The 21,348-nt window shown below is 43.8% G+C and overlaps 1 protein-coding gene across 2 annotated transcripts in view; it reads left to right on the forward strand.

Annotated features, from left to right (window-relative positions):
- Window positions 1–21,326, forward strand: part of DRP2 (dystrophin related protein 2) — a 72,090-nt gene extending 50,764 nt beyond the window's left edge. Inside the window, exons 7-23 of one of the 2 annotated variants that reach the window (XM_084869491.1) lie at window positions 26–172; window positions 888–966; window positions 2,770–2,830; window positions 3,144–3,205; window positions 4,210–4,284; window positions 5,464–5,665; window positions 5,888–5,973; window positions 7,844–8,001; window positions 8,329–8,495; window positions 10,299–10,410; window positions 11,694–11,830; window positions 12,111–12,176; window positions 12,426–12,491; window positions 13,359–13,502; window positions 15,296–15,533; window positions 16,677–16,797; window positions 17,102–21,326. In XM_084869491.1, coding sequence (XP_084725617.1) covers window positions 26–172; window positions 888–966; window positions 2,770–2,830; window positions 3,144–3,205; window positions 4,210–4,284; window positions 5,464–5,665; window positions 5,888–5,973; window positions 7,844–8,001; window positions 8,329–8,495; window positions 10,299–10,410; window positions 11,694–11,830; window positions 12,111–12,176; window positions 12,426–12,491; window positions 13,359–13,502; window positions 15,296–15,533; window positions 16,677–16,797; window positions 17,102–17,226 — 2,046 coding nt within the window. In that variant the 3' untranslated portion in view covers window positions 17,227–21,326. The remainder of the gene's footprint in view (window positions 1–25; window positions 173–887; window positions 967–2,769; window positions 2,831–3,143; window positions 3,206–4,209; window positions 4,285–5,463; window positions 5,666–5,887; window positions 5,974–7,843; window positions 8,002–8,328; window positions 8,496–10,298; window positions 10,411–11,693; window positions 11,831–12,110; window positions 12,177–12,425; window positions 12,492–13,358; window positions 13,503–15,295; window positions 15,534–16,676; window positions 16,798–17,101) is intronic. The other variant, XM_084869492.1, reaches the window with a different exon arrangement.
- The last annotated feature ends 22 nt before the right edge of the window (window positions 21,327–21,348 follow it).

The raw sequence follows: 21,348 nt of genomic DNA on the forward strand, positions 1-21,348 counted from the left end.
TGGGACTTGGGCTCTGATTCCACAGCTATTCAAAGAAGAATTATCCCCCATGAAAGATGGAGTGAAGTTGGTTAATGATCTGGCCCATCAACTTGCCATTTCTGATGTTCACTTGTCAATGGAGAACTCCCGGGCCCTGGAGCAGATCAACATCCGATGGAAACAGCTGCAGGTAGAGAACTCTTGAATGAACCATGGGGAAGAGCCTCAATATAACTAGACTTGGGAGGAACTTCTCTAGGCCCAAAGGAAGTGAAGGTGCATTGAAATGGGAACTGCATAGGAGAAAAAAATGGTAGATAATAGGGGGCCAGGTAACAGGCTTCTCAACCTCTAAGCTACAGGGAGTACTTGAAATGAGGATCTAAGAAGGACCAGTCTAAATATGGATACTTGGAGTATACAGGGACAGACAAAGAGTGACTGCGACCCTAGCTGTTTTGCTCAGTGGTTCAACTCATGGGCTGAAGGGTCACATGTTTTATTCTGGTCAAGGGCACATACCTTGGTTGCAGGCTCAATCCCCGGCCCCAATTGGGAGTGCACAGGAGGCAGACAATCAGTGTGTCTCACATTGATATTTCTCTCTCACCCTGTCTCTCCTCTCCCCACTTCAGCTTTCTCTGAGAATCAATGGGAAAAATATGCTCATGTGAGGATTAACAAAACAACAAAAAAAGAATGACTGTGGTCTGGAACTAGGGATGCTCATCTCTGACCCTTGGGAATGCTGTGGGAGAGCTAGCAGTTGGGTGATGGTGGGAAGAGCTGGAACCAGAGAAGAATCAGACTATGAGGGAGTTCACAAAGATTCTCAGAGGCACCTGGAAATCCCACACTAAATACCTGGAATAAATCCACTCACTTCCTACCTGTTGGTTCCATAGGTATCAGTTGGTGAGAGACTTAAGCAGCTCCAGGATGCCCACAGGGACTTTGGACCTGGATCACAGCACTTCCTCTCCTGTACGTGAGACAAACTGGACTTTACTTAGTAGAGCCTCAGCCACCTTCCAGGAAGTTCTACTGTTGTCCTTTAGGGACCTAGTGGGATCCAAGTATACCTTGACATTCTAAGCACAGTAAGGATAAAGCAATGTAGTGCTTAAAAGGATAAGCTCTCAAATCAGAGACACCTAGGTCTGAGTCACAGCTCCTTAACTTAACAGCTGTGTAAGCTTGAAAAAATAGTTTAACATTTCTGAACCTCAGTTTTCCCACTTATAGAAGGAAGTAAATGTATTACCTAACTCACAGGGTTAGGGTAATTAAATGACTTTATTTTTCAACAATATTCATTGAGGGCCTACTGTGGACCAGGTACTCTTCTAGGCACTGGGACTACATCAGTGAATAAAACATAGGAAAGTCTTTAGACCTATAGAACTTAAATTCTAGTGAGGGAAGCCAGACCATAAATAAATAAGTAAAAACAGATATGAGGCAAATTGGTGACAAGTGCTATGGAAAAAAGTAAAGCAGCTAAGGGGTGAACAGGAAGTGATGAATTTAAAGGGGGGAGGCATTGCAATTCTAAACAGAGTGGTCAGGAAAGGCCTCACTGAGAGTATGGTGATGAAGAGAAAACCTCGGGGAGGTGAGGGAATGAGCTATGTGGATGTCTAAAGGAAGAGCATACCAGGAAAAGGGAACAACAGCTGCCTTTGTTAAGGCAGGGGCATGCCTAAGTATCAGCAAGAAGGCTGGTATAGAAGTGAACAAAGAAGGCAGAGAGTAGGAGGTCAGAGTGGTGGCAAGAGGCCAGAGTACAGAGGACCTTGTAGATTACGGTAAGAACTTGCGATTTTATTCTAAATGGAATGCAGAACTTGGAGGAGTTTGAGCAGAAGGATGACATGATCTGACTTATGTTTCAACAGAGTCAGAGTGTTGAGGATTGATAGTGGGAACAGGGAGAACTGTTAAGAATCTCTAGGCCCAAAGGAAGTGAAGGTGCATTGAAATGGGAACTGCATAGGAGAAAAAAATGGTGAGGAATTATGGTGACTCATATCAGGGTGGTAGCAGTGGATATGTTGACAAAATACAGATATAAAAATTAGATATGTACACAAAGCATTTAGAAGAGTATCTAGCACATAGTAGGAACTCAATAAATTTTAATAGCAAAACTATTGCTATTACACACTTGTATGTAGTTATACCTGCAGAGGGCTCTTGTACTCAGGGAAATAGCAATGAGGAGGTTGGTAAGGTAACTTAGCCTCTCCTGCACCATCCAGAAGATAAAGACATGGAGCAGAAAGGGACATCCTTTAAAGAGTTCCTCACCATAAAGAAATGGACAGTACCATTCCCCATTGTTCCACAAGACTGAGTAACTTGACCTTTTTGGGGAAGGGCTTTGAGCCCCAGGAGGAATGTAGGTTCCACTTCATATCCATAGAAGCATGCCAGCTGTCTATAGCTGAATGGATAGAAATGCCAGTCTGGTCGGGGAGAAGATTTTTAGGGTAACCAAAGTCAAGTATTTCTGTTCATGCCCTTGCCTTGTCTTTGACATATGAGGTTATCAGTGACAACCTCTTCTCCTTTTGTTGCCCTAAGATCAAGGAGAGACAACCTCTTCTCCTTTTGTTGCCCTAAGATCAAGGAGGCCACCTTTTGGGGCTGTTAAGATCTGGCAATGAGAGTCAAGTGTTTCCTTTGGGGTTTGACCTCTCCTTGGGATGACAGAGCAGGGGAATCTTTAGGGGCCTGATGAGCATTGGTAGCCAGCTTCTTTCTCTTTCTCTTCTTCCTTACCAGCTTCTGTCCAGGTTCCCTGGGAAAGAGCAATCTCACCCAATAAAGTTCCCTACTACATCAAGTGAGTGACTGTCTGAATCAGAAGTGGCTCAGTTACCTGCCCACCCCTTCCCTTGCCTGTCTTTTTCTCTACCTGTCCCTGTCACTCCTTATCTGTTTGAATTCCTTTATCCAGTCCAGTTTTTCCTCCTGCTCATCTCAAGAGCTCAAGATTCTACCTGGGTAAAGGTGATCCCTTGTGCTTTGAGATCTTCAGGGTTCAACCCTGGATCCTGCAGCTCCTTGCATCCAACCTATCCCTGAGTGGTGTGCGCATGTGTGAGGGGGGTGAGGGGTGGTGTGGCCCCTGGTGCTATTGATGCTTTTGTTTGTAGCCACCAGGCTCAGACCACATGCTGGGACCATCCCAAGATGACCGAATTATACCAAACCCTGGGTAAGAATTCAGGGATCCTGTATAGGGTGGATATTCAGCTGTCTTTGCTCTATAACAGAAGGGAATTCCATTCAACAAGCAGGTGGGGATGGAAGTGAGTGCCTTGTCCTTTCTCCAGCAGCCTCCTTTCATCCCCTCTGCACCTCCCTCAAATGGACCATTTTATTATCACATTAAAGAATTATGCTTATAGACATAAACCAGATCTGCTTTGAAAGGCATTTCCCAGGTGTAATGAATGTGACTCAACTTGCGTTATCTTTGGCTACTAATAGACTCACCATGAGGTTGCAATTTTATTCATGTTGATCTATGTGAATTTAGTTCATTTATTTAACTGCTAGAGTGTCCCATTGTATATACCACAGTTTCTTCATCTAGTCTATTGCTGATAGACATTTGGCTTGTTTCCAGTTTGGTGCTGATGAAGAGCTTTTGTGAATGACTTCTGGTACACATATGTGTGTTTTTCAGACTACAGGTTTAATATTGTTTCACTGTTATGACAAGCATTTTAAAAATTGAAACAGACTAGGAAATATGAAAGAAAGTGCTACAAATCTTTAACAAGAGTCATATCTGATATTAATTTTATGTTTTTACTTTGTAAAATCTAGTAAGGTATTGTTTCCTGAAATGTTTGGTTCAGTTATTTATACATACTCACATGAGTGTATATATATTTGGATCATGATGTAAAATAAATTTCTCACCATGTGTCTTGGGCAAAAAACATTTGAAAATCACTGATCTGGATATATAATTACTGATCTGGATATATAACTGGCTGGGCTGTAGGAGACCCAAATGTTCAATTTTACTGGCTAATGCCACATTGTATTCAGTTTATACTTCTATCAGCAGTTATTCATTCATATCTTTTATAATACTTGTTATTGTCAGACTTTTATCTTTTGCCAATCTGGTGGGTGTATAATGGTATCTTGTTGTGGTTTAAATTTGCATTTCCCTGATCTGAGTGGGTCTCTTTCCATTCTCTGCAGCTGATCTGAACAACATTAAGTTCTCAGCCTACCGTACTGCCATGAAGCTACGCAGAGTTCAAAAAGCACTACGCTGTAAGTCTCCCATAATACTTCCTTTATGGCCTTCTCACTCTATTTCTTCCCGTCTTCATCTGTGGGCTGTTTCCCACTTTCATTCTACCTTGGGCAGGGTTGTCGATTGACTTGATGGGATACCCAAAGGCTGGGATATCCTGGCTGTTGACACCTGCTCTTCTAGGGCCCTTCTATTCTCCCAAAGTCCCAGACTTGTTTCCAAATTAACCCACAGCTACCCTCTTCCTTGTCCCTTCTTCCACATCTAACGTGGATAATCAAGGAATTGTTTTATGGCAGGAAGTATCCCAGATGATGGCTTGGTGCCACTGAGGGCTTGTGTTCTTTTTTTAAAGAAAAATATGCTTTTATTGGTTTTAGAGAGAGGGAATGAGATAGGGAGAGAAAGGGGGAGAGAAGAAAAAGAGAGGGGTAGAGAGAGAGACTAGAGAGAATCTAGGGGGCTTCCTCTTTCACACCCCCTACTGGGGATAGAGCCAGCTACTTGGCATGTGCCCTGACCAGGATTCGAACCTGTGAACTCTCAGTGCATGGAATGATGCTCAATCAACTGAGCCACACTGGCCAGGGTGAGGCCTGTATTCTTTTGTCATCTTGGGGTGATTAGATGTAGTAGCAGATCTGTTGAAGCATATGCCAGTGGTTAGGGGACAACATAGTTGCAGATATAATGTGCTTTCTGGCCTTTCTCAGAAACACTATTTATTCAATCTTCCTGGCACATCTGGCTAGGCTGCTTCCAACATTGTTTTCCTCAGGTTCCTTAAATTCCTCAGGTATTTTACACTTATCCAGGCACACTTGAGCATTCATAACTAGGTTCTTGGGACAAAATCTATGGATAAACCTATTTATAGTTAAAATATGTATAAAGACAGAGAAATTTAAAATGGATTTGTCCAACAAAGAAAGTGAGTTTATTCATATCATACCATCTTGAAACTGATGTCAAAGAACATATGTGTATAGAAAAATTTTGGGTTAATTTAAAGGGCCTTTTGCTGCTTTCCCTTTCCTTCTAATGAGTGCCTTGGTGAAGAGCAAGCTCGTGTCATATTCACAAATGGTTTGTCTGGAAATTGAGTTAAATTTGGTGAAGCTGGTAGCCTTACCTCCTTGTCTAGCCCCTGGGGTTCTTCTTTTGGCAATATTTCTCCCCTCTCCTTTTTTTCTTAGTGGACCTGGTCACTTTAACCACAGCTTTGGAGATCTTTAATGAGCATGATCTTCAGGCCAGTGAGCATGTGATGGATGTGGTGGAGGTCATTCATTGCCTGACTGCCTTATATGAACGCCTGGAGGAGGAAAGAGGCATCCTGGTCAACGTGCCACTCTGTGTGGACATGAGTCTCAATTGGCTCCTCAATGTTTTTGATAGGTAAGGGCTTGAAACCCTGGCAGCCTCCAGGATGAAATTCAATGGGACATCGGGAGTGGACCTGGTGGGAAGGGGTTGTTCCCATGGTGGACTTGGACCCAACTCAGCTTGGGACATGGCTAGCACAGAGCCCTACTGAAGTCAACTCTGTGAAGGAAATGACTGCCAAGAAGTTAACCTTTTACATATATTCATGTTCTCAGTCTCTTCTTTTAAACCTAGTGGTCGCAGTGGAAAGATGCGGGCATTGTCCTTTAAGACTGGCATTGCATGCCTGTGTGGCACAGAAGTGAAGGAAAAACTGGAGTGTGAGTACAACTCCAAATTCTGGAATGTGGAGTAGGGTGGAGGGAGAGGTGTGGCGGGAGGAAACATCTTTATAAGATAAGCAGAAGGCAGGTCTTATGACTCAGCAGAAGACTACTCAGGCTACCTTGTGATACTTTCTGGTCCAGGCTGTTGCAAAGAACCTATAATAGCCAAAGGTCAAGATGGGCTTAAGGCCTATTTTTATTGCCAGTATCACTCCACTGGGTTTGGTCTCTGCTAATCTGATGTAATTACTTTACCAGGATCTGAGTTAGCATCCTGGAGTACTCAAAGCCCAGACTTTATAGTTCTATTTTCCTATAGCCTATAAGGCTTAGCCCTCTCCAGTCTGGAGCTCAAGCCATGTCACACATTCTACTGGAGACTTCCCACAGGGATTACATGGGCAGGGTGCAATAATCCCCATTATTGGACAGTGCACAATATGTAATCCTGTATTTTTTTTAACCTCTCTGGTATATAGTACCTTTGTTTCCCCTCCATCTTCATCTTTTGTACAACATTTTTATACTTTTCTACAGCAGAATTCTTAGTTGACAAGTGCTTATGGTGTATTAACCACTCTACTAAATGTGGTGAGTGCTAGGTTCAATTAAACATGGTCCCTACTTCAAGTGGTTTATAGTCCAGAGGAGGAGACAAAAGTACACAGAAAGCAATTTTACAGTGTTAATTAGACTAATCAGAATGGTAAAGGATATGTGCTATATCAGGTCACAGAGGAGAAATGACAGCAGTCTGGGAAAACTTTACAAGGAAGGAAACCTTTCAGAGCATGTCCATAGCTTTATTACTTAGTTCTCCCAAGATTCCTTTGAGTTGGGTGGACAATGATTATTTATTTTATTTTACAAGTAAGGAAACTACAGTGTAGAGTCTCATGACTTACCTAAAGTTCTGCAAGCTAGTCAGTAATGGATCCATTATGAAAATCCAGGCCCTCTGCCTTCCATGTTTGTGTGTTTTCTAAGTCTTAGGTGAGGTATGAAGCAGACAGACAGTAATCTTTGGAGGAGGTTTTCTAAGGGAGTGGGATGAGAGAGTTTCCCAAAGGCAGATATAGCTCATATTCAAATACAAGTACCACTGTCTATTCCACAATCACTTAAAGATAATTCTTAGATTATCAAATGCTTTGAATTAGCTCCTCTTTTTATTTTTTAAAAAATATTTTTATTGATTTCAGAGAGGAAGAGAGAGATAGAAACATTAATGATGAGACAGAATCATTGATTGGCTGCCTCCTGCACGCCCCCTACTGAGGATCAAGCCCACAACTCAGGCATATGCCCTTGACCAGAATTAAACCCGCCACCCTTCAGTCCGGGAAGTCTACGCTCTATCCACTGAGCCAAGCCGGCTAGGGCTAGCTTCTCTTTTTAGATGATCCATGCCAGTGTTTCTTCCCATTTGTGTGAATAATTGAGAGAATACTGGAGTATCAGACTACATAAGCTAGGGCAGATTAGCTATAACTCATGTTCAGGCACACCTGAGCCCCATACACCCTTATCTTGCTTCTTAAGAATCTGTTTTCCCGACAGTATTATATCGGTGTCTGGCACTGCTCTCACACAGCTTGCTCTCTGTCTTCATCTTTCTACCCTCTCTTTCTGGTGTACTCTCTCTTTTGCCTGTCTCACTTTTACTTTCTGAACTTAGAGAATGCTATTTTTAGAACTCTTGAGCTTCTAGAAGGTCAGGGATGAACCTCTAGGTATTCCAGTTTCAAAAGTCATTAGCTAAGTCTATGTGCTCTTTCCCTGTCTTCTTTTTCTGCTCTCCCCTTGCTCATTCTCTGGCCACTTCTGCATTGGGGTTGGCCATGACTTATTGTGGGGCCAGCAGACCTCTTCAGTCAAGTAGCCAACTCAGGCAGCCAGTGTGACCAACGCCACCTTGGTGTCCTGCTTCATGAGGCCATTCAGGTGCCCCGTCAGCTGGGGGAAGTGGCAGCCTTTGGGGGCAGCAATGTGGAGCCCAGTGTCCGTAGCTGCTTCCGTTTTGTGAGTATGGAACTTGGGAGGATGGAAGGGAGGGCTTATGGGAGGGAGGGTGGGAAGAAGGGAGGGAGGACTAAGAGCTAGGCTTTTGATCTGCACTAATCAGATGTAAGAGAGTTTTTTGGGATGGAACAAGAGGGCAGAGGGTTCTCTGGGCTTTTAGGGTCAGAGTCCTGCCAAAGAGGGTGTCAGCTCTACTAGGACAGGACAGAAGTAGTCACCTCTGGAGAATAGGTCAACCCAGGTCTTGCCTAGTTATCCTGTTCCTCTGAGGACTGCCATTCTAGGGACACTTTGGGCCTTAGTCCATTGGACTTCTTGTTTCTCTAGAGCACTGGGAAGCCAGTCATTGAAGCTTCGCAGTTCTTGGAATGGGTCAACTTAGAGCCCCAATCCATGGTGTGGCTGGCTGTTCTCCATCGGGTCACCATTGCTGAGCAAGTGAAACATCAGACCAAGTGCTCTATCTGTAGACAGTGCCCCATCAAGGGCTTCAGGTAGGAAAAACAGTACCTGATGGAATGATAATAATTGTAAATAGGCTATGTTGCAAATAAATCATATATTTTAAAAATGTATTGCGTAATTATATAATTACAGCTAATCTAGTGTACATTAGTATGTATTGTAATTCTATCGCACGTTTAACATTTTTAAAAATCAGAAATATTTTCTTTAGTTTTAGTTGTATTGTGAAATATTCCAACCTACAAAAATGTATAGAGAAGCCAAAGGGAGTGGGTGAGGGAACAGCACAGAAATGGAAGTAATTTGCTTCTGGTTTCTCAAGGAGCATTAAGTAGAACTGAGAAGCCCCAGCATCCTGACATAAGAACATCTATGTACCAAATGGTATGCTGGCAAATGGTTCACAACTGACTCTCCAGAAAGCAAGAAAAGAACCTAATTTTTAGCATTTGCTAATTTCCATGATGTAAATACTCCCACTGTGGCCGATGTCTAGCTACCCACAGGGGACTGGGGAGAGATGCACAGTTGCACACTATTTATAGTATTTCCACCATGCAGATCCAATAGACATAAACAACCTCGTGAGTTTTGAGTATTTATTACTTCAGTCTTTAATGTCATTTACTTAATTGTGAGTTTATAGAATTTATTTTTTAATAATGGCTGTATTTAACAACCAGCTTAGAAACTCCCTGAAATTTTAACAGTTGGCTTTTGTGAGCTGTTGTGAACCAGCTCCAGCATCCCACAGCGCTTACCCACCACCAAGTGTAAGAAATAAAAAATTATTGCAGTACATTTTAAGTTCTACTGATTACATTCTCATTCCCCTTCCACAAAAATAGCCACTATCCTGAAATTGACTTTCATCATACAATGCTGTTTTTTGACTTTTCAAAGCACTAACATACACTCTCTTTACAACCACCCAATATTTTTATAAGCAAATGAGGCAAAGAGGTAGAATGTTACTTGCCCAAGTTCACACAGCTGGTTAGTATAGATCTAGGACAAGATGTTGGATCCTCTGACTTCTCAAAGTCTAGGTATTTCACCATTCTATATACTACTAGGTCTGGGCAGCTCAGCCAGGCTTTGGAACTGGATCTGAAGGTCTAGTCTACGTTGGGTAATAATAGAGTTTATTATTTAAAAAAAAAAAACTTTTGGAAATAACTGTTAGCTAACTTACCCAGGGCTGGTAGAATAAGCGGCCTTCATATGGGAAGAGTGACTTCTCCAATGTAGGTGGTGAGAATGGACTTTTTGGGATAGTCCTTCTTTTTTTTTTTTTAATATATTTTATTGATTTTTTACAGAGAGGAAGAGAGAGGGATAGAGAGCTAGAAACATAGATGAGAGATGAACATAGATTGGCTGCCTCCTGCACACCCCCTACTGGAGATGTGCCCGCAACCAAGGTACATGCCCTTGACCGGAATCGAACCCGGGACCTTTCAGTCCGCAGACCGACGCTCTACCACTGAGCCAAACCGGCTTCGGCGGGATAGTCCTTCTTTAGAAAGCTATTTGCTATTGTGAGCAATTTATACCTGCACCTCTCTTCCCTTTAAAAAGGATGGTGACACAGTGCTATTTCCCACACTTCCTAGGAGTCTGAGCATGTAGTTTTATGGAGACTTATGTTCTTTAGAATAAGGCTAATCATTTAGTAAGGACTCAGCCACTGCTATGTATAGGAGGTTGAACATGTTATGGCTCCATGTCCTACATCCTTCTGATGTGTGTATATATTTGTATGTTAGGGAAATGGGGAGGTCACTATAGTCCACTGGATACTCTGTCCTACAACCTCTCATCTCCCCAAGGTACCGGAGTCTGAAACAATTTAATGTGGACATCTGCCAGACCTGCTTCTTGACAGGCAAGGCCAGCAAAGGCAACAAGCTGCACTATCCCATCATGGAGTATTACACCCCGGTATGGAGCCTCGGGGCTGAGTGGGAGGGGAAGACAGCTCTCAGATTCTGGGCCCTTGATCTACTTAGCCAAGCACTGACTAACTGTATTCTGCCCTCCTCTGGGGAGCATTCTCCCAATAGTCCCGATGATTTACCAGTTTGGGGGATTCAGGCCTCTATGTTCTTCCAGCAGGGCTTCTCCATCACCAGGGCCACAGCTGGGTATAAGAGCCCAGGACATACTCACTGTTTTCCTGAAGAGAGAAGTTTCATGAAAAATAGTGTAAGACAGTTCCAGGCAACAAGCTTCTGTTGCTCACTTTAGTTTCTCCACACACACCCCCCCCCCACACACACACACACACCAGTTTCCTACATTGCTCCTGTCACCTGGTCTTCACCTGCTACTTTGTTATTGCTTCCATCTCTCTAATACCAAAGTTTGTCCTCGAATTAATTAATCAGTCTCTTAGGGGGAGAAGGAGGTATGTTCTTTACCTGGCTTCCCAATTTCACTTGGTTTTCATTGGGAACTGTGCCCTTCATAGCCACTTGAGTCCAAATTGGTCAACATCCTTGGACTCCAGCTACACAATTTCTCCTCTGCTGTGCTCAGGATCCACAGCTCCAGATGTAGCTGCTTGAGCTGACTCTGCTTCCTCAACTCCTTTATTCCATCCTATTTTATAGATACTCCCAATGCCCCAAGCATGTCTGGGCTGCTTATATTCCCCACTGCTGTCTCCCACCATATCTCCTACTTTTCAACCTGTTTTTACATAATCCATCTCTCCAAGCTATCATCTCTTCTCCAAATTTTGTTGGCACAGAAACATGTACAACTCAGTAGGAGCAGGGACATTGCCCTTTATTTTTCTTTTATAATTTTAAGGTAAATATTATAAAAGATATACATGGAAAACTGGCTCAAAATAGTATACTGATAATCCTCTACCTCCTGTTGATCTATGTCCCTAGAATTTATGCAAATGATATTTTAAAAATTAATGAATATATACTAATTGTAAAAGATTCAAATAATATAGATGTGTTTAAAGTATAAAATGAAAGTCTTTCTCTCTCCTCAGCCTGATCCCCACCCCTCTGGTCCAAATTCTCAGAGACAACCAGTATTCACAGTTTGGCATGTGTCTTTCTAGACCTTTTTCTAGGATTGGGGTGTAGTAGGCATGAATAAGAGTGGAGGACCAGTCATGTTCCCTGCTCTAGGGGAGCAGCCACACCTACCCCATCATATCCCAAAGCCTTTAAGGTAAGTCCCTCTCCCCTTTTTCCCCTCAGACCACATCCAGTGAGAACATGAGAGACTTTGCCACAACCTTAAAGAACAAATTCCGCTCAAAGCATTATTTCAGCAAACACCCTCAGCGAGGTTATCTGCCTGTGCAATCAGTGCTGGAGGTCGAGTACAGTGAGACGTGAGTACCAGTGGCTGGTGGGAACTGTGGACAGCCTCACTGAGCCTTGGTATAAGAACGGGCAGAGTGCCATGTGGGCTAGGGGAGTGCTCCAGGGCAAAACCCAACTCGTGACAGAGCAGTTCAACTTGTCCCTGACTAGGAATCCTGCCTAAATCCAGTCTCTGTATCCTGTTCTCATCATCTTCTTCCCATCTCACTAATTGGGGTAGGGGGTGAAGAAACAGGTTGCCCAGTTGCCCAATCTTTGGTCCTCTGAGTCTTTGCTGCTTTCTTCTAGGCCGGCTTCTTCCCCGAGGTTGCCACATGCTGACACACACTCCCGCATTGAGCATTTCGCCAGCAGGTACCACCAGGTTTGGGGGATAGGGATTACAAGGAATATCATGGGGAAGGGGTTTTCGCTTGGGGCAAAGAGAAAGGAGTCAGTGCTGGGGAGGGTGTGCACAGTGGGGTATGTGGCAGTCAGTGAAGCCCAACACTTAGGTGTGGTTGGGACAGCCCCCAAAACTAATATTCTATTGTGGGATTAGAATCCTTGAGATGAAAGCAGGCCCACATCTTGTTTTCCCTTGTTCCTGCTCTTTTTTCCCAGGCTTGCTGAGATGGAAAATCAAAATTGCTCCTTCTTTAATGACAGCCTGTCCCCAGATGACAGCATGTGAGTTTTCACAGCTGCTCCTTTTCCAGGAATAGCTAGCTTTCTTTAAGATCCTTCTGCCACCATTTACTTGGGAAGGGTTATATCTTCCAGGGGAGGTAGTATGGTAGTTAGGGTATTTGATACCCTAAGGAAGGGAGACTGCTTTCTGGGCACATAGTTCAGTAAGAGAAGCAGTCTGCCTGCTATTAACTGAGTGGGGGGAATGAACACTACCTCCCTGCCATCTGCCCAGATCCCTTTCTGTTGCACGATCCCATCCTTTTATGCCCAGCTTTGAGGAAGAAGACTATGTTCTCAACTAATTTTGCAGAAATGAGCCATTACCTTATGCTCAGGATGCCAAAGGCCCAGATAGTGCCTCAGCAACCCTGGAAGACACCAGGGACATAACTGAAGTGTGGCCAAAGATACTCCCTGGCTCTATAGCCCCAAGAACAGGCCCTGCATCTCTAAGGAGATACCTGGCCTGCTCAGAGGGCCTAGGAGGTACATGGATCAATCTGGCCCTGACCAGGACTAAGGCAGGCAGTGATCCTTCTTGGGATGGGGAAGAGAAGGGAAGATGGAGTGGAAGAATAACACAGACAGGGAATCATTTCCCACATGGTTTTAAGAATCCACAAGCCTCAGCATACTGAAAACACTCTGTCCTAGTATATACCCAACCATAACCTCTGCCACCTTTGAATACTTCCACTCCTCGTAAGCCTAAATACATAGTCTTTTCCCTTTCTACGTGACTTAGATTTGAATCCTTCAGCATGCATTTCCTGAGGCCTGAACTGGGACCTGAGAACTCATGCCTTGAGCTGTTTCTTGGTTCAGCGCCCAGCCATCTCCTTTCCTCTCCCCACACCCATGCAGAGACGAGGATCAGTACCTGCTGCGGCACTCCAGCCCTATTACAGACCGGGAGCCAGGCTTCGGACCGCAGGTTCCATGCAGCATGGCCACAGAAAGCAAGGGGGAGCTAGAGAAGGTCCTGGCCCACTTAGAGGATGAGAACCGGTGGGTGTGGCAATGACACAGATCTATGTAGATTCTAGAGTCAGGCAGCTTGCAAGTCCTGGCACTTCCACATCCTACCTATATGGCCTCAAACAAGTTATATTCTGTGACCTTCCATTTCCTCATTTGTAAAATGGGGCTATTGGTAATAGTACCTCCACCTTAAGGCCACTTGGGAAGATCAAATGATCAGGCATATAATGTGTTAGCCAGTGCCTAGCTTAGAGTAAGTATTCAATAAGTGCTAGCTAGTCTAGTAATTATTTTAACCCTTTGTGCGCCATAAGCATCTATAGTCGCAAACGAGATAAAAGCGTCTTCGGATGCTTGGCAATTAACTGGTTAACACCTTTAACTCAATCCAAAAATATTCAAGTACTCACTAGATGCAAGCAGAAAGAATACAAACCCAGAAAGTATACATGTTTCTGCCCTCATGGAATTTTCAGGGTTGGACTAGAAAGATACTTAGCACTAAGTGAAAGTAATGAAAGAAGAGGAAAGTAACACTGCATTGCACATTTGAGGACTGGAAGAGTGAAAGTGGAGATGACAGGAATGGCATTAACTCCATAAAGTATTTATGGCAGCAGGGACCGGAGGATGGTCCAAACAACTTTGGAGGCATGCAGTAGAATCCATAGAACAGTGCTTCTCAAACAATAGTGAGCATACAAGTAATTTAGGGAGCTCGGTAAGGTGCAGATTTTGATTAATAGATCTGGGTAGGGGCCTGAGTTCCTCTATTTCTAACCAGCTCCCAGGTGTGCCCATGTCACTGGCCCAAAGACTGTACTTGGAGTAGCAAGTCCTTAGAACAGGGCCAGTCTTCAAGGTGTTTGTTACTGGTTCAAAACAAGATAAATATAGAAACAGAGAGTAAATTTTTAGAAATGCTTATTGACATTGCCATGACATCCCAGCACATAATTAGTGGATTTATCTTCATTGAACAGGGTATAGATCACTTTGTTGTTGAACTTGTGTGGCAAGTCATGTGTAATGTGAGCTGTGTACTAACCATGCACATTCAGACCACATATTGGTTCACAGTGGATTGAAAAAATCCCCCTGGTGTTTCACTATGGATAGTTATTTTTTGTTTAATTTTTTTTCAATTACAGTTGACAAAATATTATATTAGTTCCAGGTGTATGACATAGTGATTAGGAATCTATGTAACTTACAAAGTGATATCCCCAAAAGTCTTCACTATGGATAGTTTGAGAAGCACTGCATAAGAGCAGCAGTTAGTAGACACTGGGAAACAATGGGGAGAGAATAATTCTGTTGCCAAAAAAAAAGTAATGTCCCCCAAAGCAGATGATCTCTTTGGAATCTGTGTTCTTGATGACTCAACATGGGTGTTCAGAGTAGGCCAAAGAAGAGGGTAGTTGACAAAAGAGGAAAGATGGGTGATATTTTATTTATGTTATGTCTTCTAAATATCTAAAAATGCAGAAGGTGAGTCAGTGGCTGCAATGCCTCATTTGTTGCAGACTGTATTTCTGCCTGATTTTAAGGTTAGAATTAATCACCTAAACAGCACATTAGAGCCCTGAGACATTTGTTATATGAAATAATAGCTCTCTCTGCTTTGAGGCCCAAGGATGGCAGAATAAATGGCATATGTGCTACAAAGGAAGTGGATATAACCATTCAAGCAAAATCATGGCTGGGGTGGTGGTGGGGATGGGAGAGCCAACGTATTGCTCACATCCAGATATGGGGGATCATTTGGGATAGTCAACAACTCATTAGGGCTATAGATTTGGCTTCTTTGTCCGTGGCAGGATTCTCCAAGGAGAGCTGAGGCGCCTGAAGTGGCAGCATGAGGAGGCTGCTGAGGCACCCACCCTGGCTGAAGGCTCTGCTGAGGTGGCACAGGACCACCGCAATGAGGAGCTTCTGGCTGAGGCCCGGATCCTTCGGCAGCACAAGAGCCGCCTGGAGACACGCATGCAGATCCTTGAAGACCACAACAAGCAGCTAGAGTCCCAGCTGCAGCGCTTAAGGGAACTGCTTCTGCAGGTGAGGCTGAAGCCAGGGGAAGGGCTAGTGTGACCCATTCAGGGGATAGAGATGGGGAGGAGTGGAGTAGATATGTGACAACAGGGAGTAAAGAAAGAACTCCTTGGCCATGGCTATTAGATGGCCTTCTGAAGAGAACTGCACTGGAAATTGGGGAAGGGAAAGGAAGGGAAGGGAAGGAGAAAAGGGGAGGGGAGGTCTGGCATATTGCATTACTTGGCCAATTCTCTTCCATCTAGCTTTCACTCCATCCTTGTATGTTACTCTCAAGCCACTGTGGGGTCTAGGGCAGAGAGAGGACTTCTGAGAGCTCAATTCCCTATAATCTATTTGAACCCAGTATTGAGAGAACAAAGTTCAAAGAATCATCCAAAATTGATTTTTATCATATGTTTGCTGGAAATAATCAAGTTTGAACATACTTGGCAAGAGAAAGATTTTTTTTTTCTGTGAAGGGGGCTCTTTTTACTTTTTTATCCCTTTCTTCTTTGAGAGATAGTGTATATGATATAGTGTAGCTCTAGAGTCAGAATGTCCTGTGTTTTAATGTGGCTCTACCAATTAGTGACTGTGGGGTGTTAGGAAAGTTACTTAGCTTCACTAAGCCCTAGTACCCTCATCTGCCAGATAGGTATAATAATATACCAACTTCATGGAACTGTGGTGAACATAAAATGAGATAATACATTTAAAGAATTTAGTACAATGCCAGGAATATAGTAAACACGTGATAAATGTTACCTATTGTCATTATACTTACCAGGTGATACCACCCCCTGACTCTTCCCCAGATCCTCCAAGGGATGAACTCTAGATGCCTGGAGGTCTCTAATATATGATATGTTATGAATTGAGGATCAGGTGTGCAACTCTACATTTCTAGAGAGAATTGGGTTCTGAACAGCTTAATTATAGCTGACATAACAGCAAGAGACCTTTAGGTGCAATGCCATTCTTACAAGAACTAGGGGACTTTAATATATCTTGTTGAAGGAGGAAGGTAATTGGTAATTGAATATTCTAGTTTCTTGAAGTCCAAGTGCAAAGGGATGGACATGGGTCTTTAAGGCCCCTTCTAAGTTCAGGAGTCTGTCAAAGGTCAGGAAGGCAAAGCCACTTAAGTCATGCATTACCTCTTCCTAGCCACAGAATGAATCAAATGGCAATGGCTCTGCAGGCTCGTCTCTAGCTTCCTCTCCACAGCAATCAGAAGGCAGTCACCCCCAGGAGAAGGGACAGACTACTCCAGACACTGAGGCTGCAGGTGAGTTTCCCCAGGCCCTTCCTCCATGCTTTGTCCTGCCCTAGATCTCCTACTTAAAGTTCTGCTAGGGCTGGTTTTGGTTTCTCCTCATGGCTTTGAGCCTAGCATCAGGGATGATTGGTTTATTGACTAATTCATTCGTTTTTTAATTCTACATATGTATATTGATCACCACCCATGTAGCACCCCTGGGAAGACACAAATGCTGTGGGTTTGCCCTTCCACTGGTGGTGTCCCACTGTAGCCCCTTTGCTTCATTAGGGAATCTCTAGTTTCCTTTCCAAATTTCTCTTTTCTAACACAGATGATGTGGGTTCAAAGAGCCAAAATGTCAGCCTGTGCTTGGAGGACATTATGGAGAAGCTTCGCCATGCCTTCCCCAGTGTGCGAAGCTCTGATGTGACTGCCAACACACTGCTGGCCTCTTGATGGAGCCATATCCCCATCCTATAGTGCATAGTCCTCTACTAGTTCTGTCAAAGCCTTTCCTCAGTCTTCACCCAACCTTTTCAGTCCCCACTGGCCCCACATGTCTGAGCCAGAGTCATTTGGGCTCTAGGCAGCAGCAGAGATCTGGTGGTATGTGAGGTGGGTGTATGAGGACCGGGGCGGGAAAGGAATGATTCCTATGACTCCAGAAATGTGCCCTTTAATCTTCAAGTTTGAGACTGGTCCCTTAAGTAGATTTATATTGCAGCCCAGGCAAATAGCACTTGGAGGCCACTCAGATGGGGAGCAAAGAAACTGCCTTGCAGTGCTAAGCAATACTTGCTGTATCCTTTTCTTCTCCATGGAATTATGGAGATAGGGAAGCCTAATGACCCCAGGGTTCCAACATTATGAACCCACAGGAGTTAGCCCTATTTTCTGGACCAACTCAGAAAGGTAAAAGGGTATCCCTGAGACAACCCTCTCCATCAAAGTGCCCCTGAAAAAAATCTGGGGGTAGCATGTGTCATATTACTTCAGCTCGAGGGCATACCTCTAGCCATCCTGATGCTACCTAGATATTGTTTCCTCCTCAAATATATTCAGTTTCTCTGCCTCAGACCTCTAATGGCAGACCTTTCTCATGGGGAAGAGAACAGTTCATTCTGGGTCCTATTTCCACCTTACATTTGGAAAGATTATAGAAATATTTATGGGCTCAGATTCCATCCCCACCCCCTATGCTATTCTTTCCTGAAGGCGTCAGCATCATACGAGAACAGTTGAGTTTCTTTGGAAATCCAAGTGAAGCCACCCTTGGCTCTTCTGAATCTACCCTCACAGCCCTGGGGGAGGGGAAGCAGCTTACTCAGCAAGGGGTCTTGCTCTCTTTGGGTGAGATGTGGAAGCCACCAGCTAGCCTGGAAGAGTGTGACTGCCCAACAACATTTCTTCTTTTACACTGAATTGGATGAGGTGGCCGATTGTCTCCAGCTAATCCTAAGGCAGATGCAATGGGCCACTTTAAATAGTGGCCTGTTCCTAGGAGCTACTGACCATTTTCCATCCAGGAAACAGCATGACCTTCCATTGCATAAAACTATTCTCTCCAGAAGATGAACCCAAATCTCAAACTGAACTAACTCTTACTAGGCAATGTATACCATGATCCCTTTATCCAGAAACCAGTCAGAATAGATAGTGGCGGAGGGAGGAGTGATCTTGGGAAATTTGAATAGAGTCAGAGCCCACTGAGGCAGCTTTCTTTCAAAGGGAGCTTTACGACCTAGAGCCCTAAAATTGACTTCATTTGCCTAAATTTATATACATACATATCTATCCTACATATCTACTGTATATTAGTACTCCCCTGGCCTCACTCACACATTAAATTCTAATACCTCTTGAAGTATTAATGTTCTGCCTTGCTTTTTGTTAGCCCAAGCCTCCAGTTGAACAGATAGATATATCCTGGCTGCTCCCCTACGATGTCTCTCTATTCATGTTTGGGGTGAGCTCTCTTTAATACCAAAGCAACAGAAGCCTGTGGCCATAGAGGAATCTAACAGGAAGAGTCAATCTCTTCTCTTTACTCAATGCAAATCTTCTTCCCTTGAGACCAGGGCCTGGATGAATTTTCCAGGGCTCCTCTAAATGATGCTTCAGGTACCAAAATAGAGCAAATCTAAGCTTTACCTACCCCATGCAGAAAAGAAGTAACAAAGAGGCTTTTAGCGGCCGTTTTGTAAAAGGCTCAGAATATGTTATCTAGCCCTTTCCAGTTCTTGAGTCTGGCTCAGGTCCATGAAGAAAGCTGTGGTTGCCACTGAGGTCAGGTGGGTATGAGATGCTTGGAGTGCTGTGTTATAATCAAGCAGTGTGCCAATGAATACAGCTTCTGGGAAGCTAGATTTATCTGCTGTATAGGAGGGAAGGCAGAAGCTTAGATGCAAAAGCCTAGGATTGCCTCCTTCTAGAATCACCACGGGGCATTAAGCCAAAGGCCCAGTGTCAGACCTCATCACAACATTTACCTTATTGCTCAAGAGGTCTCTGGGAAGAAGGACTTGTGTATCTGGATATATGATGAGTAGGTGGTAAGTGGGCATTAGACACAGAGCCTAGGCATCTGTCTATGAGTGGGGGGAAGCTATATTTGTAGTGGCCTAGATTGTGGGCAGGAATGGGATAGAAGAAATTTGCTATAAAACAGAGAGCTCGGGGTCTTTGAGGCTTATGGCTGCCTAGGTCTTAGGAGGATAGATGTTATAAAACAATCTTTTACCAGGGAAATCCTGGAAAATCCTTTCTGTAACCCTCATGCCATTAAAGAGATACAGGGTTGCTGAGGGCCTGTGGCAACTGCAGCGGGCCAGGCATAGTAGAGAGATGTAGATTTTGTTATGTAGGATTTGTGCTGTTAGGTGGAAAGAAGCAACAGGTGAAGTGTTGAATTCTCACTAACAGGGTTACTGACACTTTGTGGTCCTGTGTTTACCTTAATGCCCGAGGTAAGTACAGGCATACCTCCTTTTATTGCACTTTATTTTATTGAGCTTCACAGGTGTTGCATTGTTTTTACAAATTGAATGCAAGATCCTCTATAGGCAAAAAGATTACAAACTCACTTTATTGTGAGAGTCACTTTATTGTGATGGTCTAGAACTAAACCCAAAATATCTCCCAGGTATGCCTATTTATCTCTCAAAGCTCCTCATGTGCAGGCAGTTTTCCTGTAGTGAGGTAAAGGAATCCTTGGGCACTGTGAATCCAAATTAAGGTGACACTTACTGAGATGTGGTGTATGTCATTAGGCATCTGTCACGTATGTTTCCTAAAGGTATCGTATGTGATTTTGCATGGTTTATGGCCCTGGACTGAAAGGGTCGTGAAGGGAGTTGCTGAGTAGGCAGCCTGAGGAAAATGTCTGACTTGAAGAGTTAGGAGCTGTGATAAGAAATGTGTTTGCGGAGGTTGTTGTCAAATAGTATCAATAAACAGTTAGGATTGATAGGTGATTTATTATTGGCAGAATCTGATATAAGCCAAAAAGCCATTTTGAGGGTGCCTCTGCTTGTAGTGAGAGCAGAGTGGGGTAATGTTGACTGGGAAATTGTTAGGGAAGGCTGACTGGCTGGAGGATATGTGGTTTTTGTTGTATGGAACCCTAGGGAGGGCCCTACCCAGGAAGACATGTGCCCTTCCCTCCAGAATGGAAAGGCTGAAATCAAGGCTTTTAAGTACCCATTTCCTTCAAGGCCCAAAATTTGGAAATATTTTCTTACAGAGCAACCTGTTTGAGTTTATCTTTTCCAGGAACTGGGTTGTTAGGTTACAGTAATAAGAAACCCTGAAGACAGGCAAAGGTCAATTCTGGGAGATGGTTTGCCTCCAGATTCATTTTAAGGAATACTCATATTGTCTGAGGTGGTGTGTTTGGGACCTGGGCTCCATTTCCAGCTTCAGGCTAGGGTGTTCCTTCAATACACATTCTCAATGACAGACTTGTGGCCTCTGAAACCATTTCAGGCCAAGAATTTCATCAAAGTTTCTTTGACGTAGGTGACAGATAACCAAGAAAGTAGCTGCCTTAAGATAAACAGTCCCGGAAGAGAAAACTGGAGGCCCTGCCCTAGAGCTGTGGAGACTTAGTTGCTCAGCAGGGCACCTCTATCTCTGGGACTCCCTGCCAAAATCTGGCCCTAAGAAGAAAGGAATATTTCAGTTCCTTCTTATTCTTTTAACACCCATGGCTGTGGGAGAAGGAAAGGCTCAAGGCCAGGGCTCAGCTCCCAGCCTCTATCTCCTCCCACAGCTGCTGCATTTGGCTGAGGGGCCTGCTGAATGTTCTTATTGTCCCCAGGGCAGTATTGAAGCCAGACTAAAGCTATGCTGCTTGCTGGCTGCAAGAACTGGTCATGAGGATGGGAGTTGGGGAAGAGATTCAGGGGAGATGACAAGGGTGACACATAAGCTAGAAACATTTGAGACAAAGAGGCAGGGCTGGGAACAAATTGGTTAACTTTGATTGCCACTCACTGTGGTGCTTTTCTCCTTTCCCTGGAAATCTTCTTTGAAAAGAATAAATTTGTATTTGTTTACCTTGGTTCCTCTGGTTATATA

Source organism: Pipistrellus hanaki (genome assembly GCF_964339955.1).
Source record: "Pipistrellus hanaki genome assembly, chromosome: X".
Classification (NCBI taxonomy): Eukaryota; Metazoa; Chordata; class Mammalia; order Chiroptera; family Vespertilionidae; genus Pipistrellus; species Pipistrellus hanaki.